At 40.6% G+C, this 10,738-nt stretch overlaps 1 protein-coding gene and 1 non-coding gene across 2 annotated transcripts; both read right to left on the bottom strand.

Annotated features, from left to right (window-relative positions):
- Window positions 1–6,380: 6,380 nt before the first annotated feature.
- On the bottom strand, window positions 6,381–8,673 carry COX7C (cytochrome c oxidase subunit 7C). Its single transcript, XM_065936648.1, has 3 exons — window positions 8,482–8,673; window positions 7,538–7,666; window positions 6,381–6,590 (listed from the first exon to the last, which is right to left on the bottom strand). The coding sequence occupies exons 1-2, from the start codon at window positions 8,554–8,556 to the stop codon at window positions 7,550–7,552; spliced, it is 192 nt and encodes a 63-aa protein (XP_065792720.1). The 5' UTR covers window positions 8,557–8,673; the 3' UTR covers window positions 6,381–6,590; window positions 7,538–7,549.
- LOC136156429 (small nucleolar RNA Z39) lies at window positions 6,690–6,752 on the bottom strand. The gene has a single exon (XR_010660983.1). It is a non-coding gene; the product is annotated as a small nucleolar RNA Z39 (small nucleolar RNA).
- Window positions 8,674–10,738: the final 2,065 nt, after the last annotated feature.

The following is a 10,738-nucleotide window of genomic DNA, read 5'->3' as shown; positions in this document are numbered from 1 at the left end:
TGATGCTGGGAGGGATTGGGGGCAGGAGGAGAAGGGGACGACAGAGGATGAGATGGTTAGATGGCATCACTGACTCAATGGACATGGGTTTGGGTGGATTCCGGGAGTTGGTGATGGACAGGGAGGCCTGGCGTGCTACGGTTCGTGGGGTCACAAAGAGTTGACAATGACTGAGTGACTGAACTGAACTGAAAGGAAGTTGGGAGGGTTATAATTGGGTCCTTGCCAGGAAAGAAAGGGGCTCATCTTCCTGTTGGGCTCAGCTGCCATAGGTTGGCAGAGCTCCTCCTGGTCTCCTGTGTGTATGCTCCATTCCTCAGTTGTGTCCAACTCTTCTCGGCCCTGTGGACACTAGCCCACCATGCTCCTCTGTCCATGGGATTTCCCAGGCAAGAATACTGGAGTGAGTTCCCATTTCCTATTCTAGAAGATCTTTCAGAGCCAGGGGTTGAAACTGTATCTCTTGTGCCTCTGGCACTGGCAGGTGGATCCCTTACCTCTAGTCAACCTGGGAATCCCTCTGGTTGGGATCTTTTTTAAGGGCACTAATTCCCTAAATGAGAACTCCAGTATCATGATGTAATCACACCCCAAATGCCCTGCCTATAAATATTGTCACATTAGGGATCAGGTTTCAACATACGAATTTTGAGAGCAACACATTGTCTATAGCAGGAAGTTCTCTTTATTCTATGATAACCTGGGAGATATCTAGAATCTCCCCTCTAAAATTCTAACACTTCCCCCCCCTGATAATTTGTATCAATTTCCACACCAGGAAACACTGTGAACCAGAGTCTTTCTGTAAACATCCAATTTTGTGCCTCAAAATGTATTGCTGGTATTGTAATTGAGAGCAAAGTCCCCCAAAGCTCTATTAGGGAAAAAGGCAGCATTTAAGAATTTCAAATTATCTTGTTCTTTAATTGATGATGATGATGTCGATGTCCAGATTAAACAGTTTCAGTTCTGCTATATACAGAGTATATGTTGCTGTTTACTCACTGAGTCATGTCCAACTATTTTGTAGCCCCATGGACAGCAGACTGCAGGTTCCTGTCCCTGGGATTTTCCAGGTAAGAATACTAGAGATTGCCATTTCCTCCTCCAGGGGATCTTTCTGATCCAGGGATCAAAGGGAGTTAACTGCATTGGCAGGTGGTTTCTTTACCTCTGTGTCACCAGGGAAGCCCATAGGGAGTGTATGAAAAGAAAAAAAGTGAAGTCGTTCAGTCGTGTCCGACTCTGCAACCCCATCGACTGTAGCCCACCAGGCTCCTCCATCCATGGAATTTTCCAGGCAAGAGCACTGGGGTGGGTTGCCATTTTCTTCTCCAGGGAATCTTCCTGACCTAGGGATCGAACCCAGGTGTCCCGCATTGCAGGCAATGTTTTTACTGTTTGAGCCACCAGGTAAGTGTACACAACCTACTTAATTTCTGGTGGTGGGAAAATCCATGGTTTCTCAGACAGGTTAAGTATATGGAGGAAAGGACTTTTATGAGTGGCCCAGTAGCTAAGAAGAGAAATTATGATCATGGAACCATCAAAAATTGCCATCTATAGCTCAAAATGTGAAATAGTTTCATATGACTCAGTTTAATACACACACTGCCTGAGAAAAGTGATTGATTTTGGTAGTTAGCACGAGAGCCTGAGCATGAAGAGATTTCATACATTATAATTTATAGATATAATTGCATTGAGCAAAGCTGTCAGAACATAAAGAATTTTGATTGCATTAATTTGAACCAATGAAGGGTAAGATGTAAGCCTGATAAACTTATCAATACATAGATATTTAATTGATCATTTCCTGTTACTAGGCATCAAGAATTTCCTTGACTGGCTCCTCATATACTGGGGAAATGCTATTAAACCAAATTGATAGTTGTCCTGTCTCCATCTATCTAAATACAGTTGTTGAAATCCTAATATTTACCTGGCATTGTAGCAAGTTTTGGAATCCAACAAAGAAAATACATAGTTTAATCTAAATGATATGAAAGTGAAAGTGACTCAGTTATGTCTGACTCTTTGCGACCCCATGGACTCTCCAGGCCAGAATACTGGAGAGGGCAGCCTTTCCCTTCTTAAGGGGATTTTCCCAACCCAGGGATCGAACCCAGGTCTCCTGCGTTACAGGCAAATTCTTTACCAGCTGGTCCACAATATAGAGTCATTAAAATCTTAAATAATTATTCAATATCAACTACTACAATATGTCTTTTGTCAGATCTGGGAAAACTGGCAGGGAATGGTGAATTTTAGCTGAAAAATCCAAATTTGATATGATTTTATACAGAAATGCTACATAGAGTTGTACTGTTTTTCAGTGGACAATATACAATGAAGGTGATTGGACAAGGGAGCAAGTGTGTTCTGGCATGAAGCTGTGTCCACCTGGAAGAAGGGACTCATTTTTACAAAGGTGCCCATTGGGTAAATGGGATCCATTAAATGAGACATGGTGAAAATGCCTCGTAGATAGCTACTCAAAACTGCTGCTTTAAAAAGCACTTTGAAAACTATTTACCTCCGTACTGACCCTTGTCCACACATGGGAAGGGCTGAAAAGAGATCTCTCCTTACTACCAAGTCATGCTTTCATATGGTACCCATCTTTGTAATTATAAATGCAACTCATTTCGAGTTGGAAGAGTCCTTATAATATTGAGTTGACAAAGAATTTTACAATTAAAGATTCAGAGATATAGAGAAGTAATCCTTTTCAAGATCTTATGAGGTACCCAATATTTCAGAGAGGGTAGGCCAAGCTTTGCTGCAGTAACAATCCTCAAACTCCAGGGTTTGAAAGCAATGAGAAAGTTTCTTGCTCATTCTATGTTTTTAACAAAGGGCAATAATCAGCCCTAATCCTTTAAGCCAATGCTTCTCAAAATGTTGGTCTCAAATAGGACTAACAGCTATGGACAGAATGTAAATCAAGGGTACCTAACAAAGAACATCAGATGGACTAAGTGTGGTCAGTGACATAGTTAAGTTATATTTTAGCAGAAATCTTAAACTTACCAAGTCTGCAACAACTGTATTGGAGAACTCTATAGTTACCTGGGAAAAATTCATTTTTCTTCATAAGAAAACACTGTGTACAGACTAGAAAGCCTGGGTTTTAAGGTAAATTTGCTACTTTTGGCTTCAACTCAATAATCTACTCAATAAATGTTTACTGATCACATAAAAGTATATATGTAGGACAAATTAATAAATAAAAGCTTCCCTGGTCTCCAAAATTTACAAGTTGGTATGGGAAATAGGGTTTCCTAGATGACGCCTGCCAATGCAGATGTGCGTTCAATCTTTGTCAGGAAGATCCCTTGGAGTAGGAAATGGCACCCACTCCAGTATTCTAGTCTGGAAAATTCCATGGAAAGAGGAGCCTGGTGGGCTACAGTTTATGGGGTTGCAGTTGGACATGACTGAGCACACACACAATGATGGAAGATAACAAAGTGAAAATGAAAGTGTTAAGTCCCTCAGTTGTGTCCAATTCTTTGTGAGCCTAGGGACTGTAACCCACCAGGCTCCTCTGTCCAAGGGATTCTCCAAGCCAGAATACTGGAGTGGGTTGCCATTCCCTTTCTCCAGGTGATCTTCCTGACCCAGCGATTGAACCTGCAACTCCTGCACTGCAAGCATATTCTTTATCATCTGAGTCACCAAGAAAGCAAGAAGTAAGAATCAGTGATTACAGTACATGCCAAGACAATTATGAAGCTGTTTACAGGGTATTGGAAACCTAAGTGTATTGTTTGGGAGAAGAGGGAGGAATCACCCAGGGTGACTGAAACCAGAAAAATGACTGAACACCATGCTAAGGAGCTACAATTTTACTGATGAAAGTGAAAATCGCTTGGTCGTGTTTGACTCTTTGCAACCCCACAGACTATACAGTCCATGTAATTCTCCAAGCCAGAATATTGGAGTGGGTAGCCCTTTCCTTCTCCAGGGGATCTTCCCAACCCAGGGATCAAACTCAGGTCTCATGCATTGTGGGTGGATTCTTTTACCAGCTAAGCCACAAGGGAAGCCCCAAAACTCGGGAGTGGGTAGCCTATTCCTTCTCCAGTGGATCTTCCTGACCTAGGAATCAAATCTGGGTCTCCTACATTGCAGGTGGATTCTTTACCAACTGAGCTATCAAGGAAGCCAATTTTACTGATGGTGACACATTATCAGACTTATATCCACGACTCCAGGCATTTTGGGACATCACTAAGATTGAAGTATTGTTGGACTTCATAGGTGGCGCTAGTGGTAAAGAACGCACCTGCCAACTCAGAAGAGAGGGTTTGATCCCTGGATTGGGACACAGTTGAAAACACATAAATTTGTGGACAGTTGGTTTTAACTGTAGCTAGACTTTACTCCATCTACTCATTTTGGAATTAAGCACTATTTTAATCTTTACAAGTACCCTAAAATAGTTACTTTTGATATACAAGAGAGCTGAGCAGACACTTTCTAGTTGAACTGAAACATGGTCAAGCCTGGCTTTGAATCAAATCTTATTCCTTAGTCCATATGTACTGCTTCTACAGCAAAATACAGGTTTTGATTTTTCACTAGGATCGTCAAACTTTACTATGTAACCAAAAATATTAGCTCCTTTCAAAAATGATTAAAGGGTTGCAGTTCCCAACCAAAATCTCCCCTCTCCCTACCCAGGTATTCTGGTTAGAGAAGCCTCTGCATAAGATACACTTGGCCTAGCAGTTTCACTAAGTATGTACGGGCCTATTTAGCTCATAATTGTATAAGAGAATCTGGATTTTTATGGGAATCTTGTGGTCTTAAATATCAGCTTGAATTCTGAAAACCAGTGGAGGAAAAGACATAAAATTGAAAAAAAAAATTGTGGTGGTTTTAAAAATTCAAGCCAACACTTAAAAAAAAAATTAAACTGGATGGAATCACACACTTCTGTGAAATTGCAATGGTTAATTTTATGTCGTTGACTGAGAAATGGTGTCTAGATATCTGTCTAAACATTACTCTGGATATTTCTTTGAAGGTATTTTTGGGGATGAGATTTTCTTTTTTTCTTCCCTTCAGCTGCACTGCGCAGCTTGCAGAATCTTAGTTCCCTGACCAGGGAGTGATTTGACCAGGGTAGTGAAAAATGCCAAGTCATAACCACTAGACTGGGAATTCCTGAGATTACCATTTAGTTTCAGTAAAACTTACTCTCCACATGAGCAGGCCACATCCAATTAGTTGAAGGCATTAATAGAAAAGGACGGACTTCTGAGGAAATTCTGCTAGCAGATGGTTTGCAATTGGAACATCAACTCTTTTGTCTCCCGCTTTCAGTTTATCCCATCAGACTGTTGACCTGACAAATTCACAAGTGCAAGAACCAATTTCTTAAAATAACTCTCTCTATAGACACATGCTGTTGGCTGTCCCTCTGGAGAACATCAATACAAAAACTAAAAAGTTGTGTAGTCTTATCATTCAATATACTCCCATACTAAGAGTCAGCCCACTGAAGTACTTTATGGGTATTGGGTAAACTGCACTATTTCAGGAGAATTAAAGGCAATTTTTCTCTCATTCATGTATACCACTCAAATACTTAATTCAAAAAGACAAATCTAATAAATGACATTTTCTACCTTGAGCCTGCTGTAAAATAAAACCCGTTACCTTTGGCTCTTGATACAAATTGTAAATTGCGGGGGTGGGGGGGAAGCAGGTCCTAGGACTTGCCAGAATGTAAAATGTTTAATATAGCTCAATGAATCTCAAAATAGGAAGGAGGCTCTAGTCCCCTTTCCACCAAAGAAACCCAGACAGCTAAATTAGTAATTCACCAATGATTCAAACAAAAAATTCAAAATGGGAGGAATCCTTCATGTTTTATAGAAAATCTCCCCAAGCACAGAGTACCATGACTTATCATTGATACAATTACTAATCAGAGCCATCTCACAACCCATTTCTTCTAGTCAAAGCATCAGAAAAAAAGGAGTATTTCCTTTATTATCTCACATGCTATTACAATTCATTTCAAATATTCTCTTAGTCTAAACAAGACTAATACTGGTCAGCAGCACATCTATGAAAGCAAAAATTTCAATGTTATGGTACAGAGGAAGAAAATGAAGATCTTGAACTTAAATCTCCATACACTACTGATTTTCCTAATGTTTAACTAATTATCACTCATGGAGAAAAGTGAATCTCCTTCAAAGTAAAAAAAAAAAAAAAAAAAAAGACATAAATGTCCTTTTTTCCCCCTCCCTTTAAAATAAAAATCAAAGGGTAAGTCTGCACTTCTCTTTTATAATGAATTGCCGACAAATTTCTGACCCATGAAATGAAAAAAAATCAGAATTTAAGACCAAGAAACAAGCTAAATTAAATACATATTTAATTAAGGAACTAATAACGCAATATTACCCAAATAAAATGTAAGCACGTGTTCAATTATCATGTTCCATATTTCAGAGAAGAGGCATTAAGGATTTATGCCATAAGTTTATTTACAAACGTATCTAGGATGCTGAGTTCAAGGGTTTGATCCTTTTAAGAGACTGCACCTCTTAATATGTTCCTCTTCCTATCTGTGAATAAAAACAAAAAAATTAATGACATTTAAAACTCATTTAATAGAAATCATGCAGTTTCATTAATGCATTGTCTGTCCTTCAATTTATGACTGGTGCATCAGAAAGCGTTTACAGTATCATGATTTTACTCATACTGATTTGCTTCATCATATGCAGCAAGTAATGGCTTGGATAAGTCATTTCCCTTCTAAACTAAGACAAGTGAAGTGCTTCTTTTCTAAAGTATATTCTGGAATTTATTCCAACTAACCCACAGAGCCTCCTACAGTGTTATTTTTGATGAAAATTCTAATTACAATATTAATCTTCTCACTCAGTGGTGCTTTAGTTGCTAAGTCGTGTCTGACTCTTGAGATCCCGTGGAATGTAGCCACCAGGTTCCTCAGTCAATGTGATTTTCCAGGCAAGAATACTGGAGTGGTCTGCCATTTCCTTCTTACTCAGGGACTCTACTAATCTTGCAGCACACACAATTCCTTCATGTATAGATTAACATATACCACCCTCAAGACAGATGAACATTCATCAGTTTACTAGAACTTTTCCTGGTCAAGAACCTCAGCTCTGGAACAAGACTGTCTGGATAGAAATCCTGATCGACCACCGCTAGCTAGGGAATACTATGCAAGTTGACATTTTTTTTTTTTGGTCTCAAATCACGTTAACACCTCACAGTCTTGCCTGGGAAGCAATCTGAACCTATTAATATTAGGTGTGCCTAAAAACGGCAGTATTCAATAAACACTGGCTTTCAGCAAAGATATGTTTGTCTATAGGTTTAACCGGTCTCCACCAATGTCACATGCCCACCTAACTTCAGGTGTATTTGTGATTCTGACGGAGTGGGTGGTTAAGGGAAGAAAGGAATAAAGGACGGTGGTTAAGGGAAGAAAGGAATAAAGGACAAACTTCTATGAAGGTTATAAACCCATTAAATTTACCTGTCTCATGGGTTACTTTTTAAGCAGTTGGTGTCTCACTATAAAGAAAGGCGCAGCAAATCCAGACCCAAAGAACAAAGTCATCATAGCTAGTAACCTCCACTTGTTTTCCACCGAAAATGGTATATTCTGTTGGGAACAAAAGAGAACAAACAACAAATACTGAACTTCAAACCATCTGATTTTACAGATTAAAAATAAGTAGAGAGGAAATGCTAATTTTTATATAATCAGGTTATATATGCCTGGTCAAATACCCGAGCTCTGGAACAAGATTGCCTGGATAAAAATCCTGGTCCACCATTGCTATGTATGGAATACTGAGCAACTTAACCATAGACAGCACTTTTAAACATCTTTAGAATCATATGACCTTCACCGCAAACACTAGATGGTAAAAAAATTCCTGGCTTTCCTCTTCGACTCTATCCCTCTAGGCCTCAGGGTAACTCCAGGAGGCTGTTACAGCTAACTACCTGCTTGAAGCTATTTATAATTAAAGCTAAAACCAACCTCAAGGACGGTTAATACTTCTAATTTCGTCAATTAGTTTAAGACTAGCCCCACACCATAGGCCCTCACAATCCCGAGTTTTCTAATGACCTTCACTTCGAAGCCGGTGACCTTTAGCTAGGTTTTAAGCCACAATACCTGCAGTCAGAGGCTCTAAGGTCCCCCGAATTTTGAAGGGCAGGGTGGGACGCAAGGGGAAATGGGGGGAGCTCTAGAGCGAGATAAGGCCTCTGGCTTCATTTACACTACAGCGCGCAGTCACACTCCTGAACTTTCTCCCGGGTCTCTGGGAGAAGTGGAATGCTAGTCGACTTCTCAACTCAAAACCCTGGATTCCCATTTCTCTCTTCACGGCGCATAGTCCGCCTCGGAGTTCGTCAGTCGCGGCCAAGTGCACCCTACCCAACGAAGCAGGCCCCTTCCATACTAACCTTCCCTGGACCCTCCTCGTAGTGGCTCCGACGAACCACAGAGGTTGTGAACCTCCGGATGCTCTGTCCCAACATAGCGCTGTTGGAAGCTCTACAAAAGATCGAGACTGAAGGCGGAAGAAATGGCGGCCGCTAAATGCGCCCTGCTTCTTCACGACCTTGTTCCCCCAACTGTAAGGATCGAAAGGGAAGATGGGAAATGCGGCACAGTTCTCGGAAAACGCGAGAAAATGCCGCGCCGAGGATTGTGGGAATTGTAGTTTATAGCACCGAGGCGCCTTGTCGGCCCTGAAGGATTGTGGGAAACGTAGTCTGACAGCAGATTCTCGCAGTGACTCTTTTAGAGCTGAGTTCTTTAGGCTTGTTTCTAAAACGATTTTAATGAAGTTAACGAAGCAGTTTTCGTGTGTTCTAGCTTATGGAAAAGGAAAATAAACCTCTCCCTTTTCTTTTTTTGTGACTATATGCTAAGTGTCTCTAATTTGCACTACTACTCTGTTGCTCTGAGATGTGTGAAGAAAGCATAACAACAAATAATCAAATAATATGCAGTGCAAAGGATTTCAGAGAGAAAATTGAGTTGAAGTGCCAAGGAAAGGGTTACTGGAAGTAAGTGTAGTTGCTCAGTCCTGTCGGACTTGCTCCCCAGACTCCTCTGTCCATGGAGTTCTCCAGGCAAGAATACTGGAGTGGATTGCCATTCCTTGCTCCAGGGGATCTTGCCATCCCAGAGATCAAACCTGGGTCTCCAGCATTGCAGGCAGATTCTTTACTGTCTAAGCCACAAGGAAAGCCCCCCTTGGAAGTATAAAGCACTAAATGGAACAGAAATAGAGAGAGAGGGCAGAGAAAACTCAAGGCCAGCATTAGTGTCGCGTGTTGGGAGTGCGGAAGAGAAAACAGCCTGTGATCCTGGCCAGCCTGGATTAGGAGCTGGTGCTCTTCTGCTGAACCTAAGCAAATTAATAGGGCATGTGCATCAAAGTGATGGCTCAAGAACATAAGATCACTCTATTACATATGAACATAGACAAAACATGAACCTTGTTCAAGTCACAAAAATGACCAAACATCACCATATGTCATCAATAGAATTTCTGCTTCTCTGTCAATTACAATGTTAATCATAAACTAGTCTTTTTTCCTCTTAGGTAAAATTAGTTAAGATAGTAAAAGTCACTGGAAACAAGCCGAAATCCTATAAATTCTAATACCTTATTGAGATCCCGAGGGTTCCTCTAGGTATTTGATCTCCCTTACTGCAACCAATAATAAACCCAACTTCTTCATTTATAGAACAGAATGGCTACCCACTTGAGTGCTGACAAAGGTCTGTCTAGCCAAAGCTATGGTTTTTCCAGTATTCTTGTATGAATATGAGAGTTGGACCATGAAGCTGAGTGCTGGAGAATTATTCCTTTTGAACTGTGGTGCTAGAGAAGACTCTAGCGCCTCTAGTCTTTGACTAGAGGGTATTGGGAAGAAATTGGTGATAAATGAGGCCAGGAAAGCAGCATTAGTTTAAATTGTGAAGGGCCCTGTTAACCTAAGTTTTATGTTATTCATCTGTGGCAAAGTGCACAGATGACTCATTTATGCAGTAGTAGTAAGCCAAGTTGAATAAGATTTAAGTCTTTGAAAACTGGATATAAAGTGTATGTTTAAGCCATGTTTCACCTTGATCAAAACACACACAAAAAAACAAAGTGAAGAAATTTTATTTCTACAAGAGCTTGTAACTGAGTAGCTGCTGCTGCTGCTGCCGCCAAGTCACTTCAGTTGTGTCCGACTCTGTGTGACCCCATAGACGGCAGCCCATTAGGCTCCCTGTCCCTGGGATTCTCCAGGCAAGAACACTGGAGTGGGTTGCCATTTCCTTCTCCAATGTGTGAAAGTGAAAAGTGTATGTGAAGTCGCTCAGTTGTGTCTGACTCTTAGCGACCCCATGGACTGCAGCCTACCAGGCTCCTCCATCCACGGGATTTTCCAGGCAAGAGTACTGGAGTGGGGTGTCATTGCCTTCTCCAGTAACTGAGTAGAGATACATGTAAATATAACAGGTGTTTTCTCCTTATTGACAGAGAATATATGATATTCGGGTTTTTTAAAAGTCTCCATCAGTGTCTTTATGTATTAAAGGATTCTGATTTAACTATAACTGGGAAATGTTTCACAGTTAATAGTTAAGGTTTTCTGAATTCTCTTTTTCATTCTAATGTACATAATACCTCCTGTATATTTGGTTCATTGTTACTTC

Source organism: Muntiacus reevesi, chromosome 1, assembly GCF_963930625.1.
Source record: "Muntiacus reevesi chromosome 1, mMunRee1.1, whole genome shotgun sequence".
NCBI classification, from domain to species: domain Eukaryota; kingdom Metazoa; phylum Chordata; class Mammalia; order Artiodactyla; family Cervidae; genus Muntiacus; species Muntiacus reevesi.
Note: the sequence above shows the minus strand (reverse complement) of the source record. Positions and strands in the feature narration are given on the sequence as shown.

Bases quoted from the DNA above. Each gene is read 5' to 3' on its own strand.
- COX7C (XM_065936648.1), bottom strand. From the start codon at position 8,556: ATGTTGGGACAGAGCATCCGGAGGTTCACAACCTCTGTGGTTCGTCGG. The intron at 7,667-8,481 runs GTTAGTATGGAA...TGTTCCCAACAG, and splicing joins ACGAGGAGGGTCCAGGGAAG to AATATACCATTTTCGGTGGA.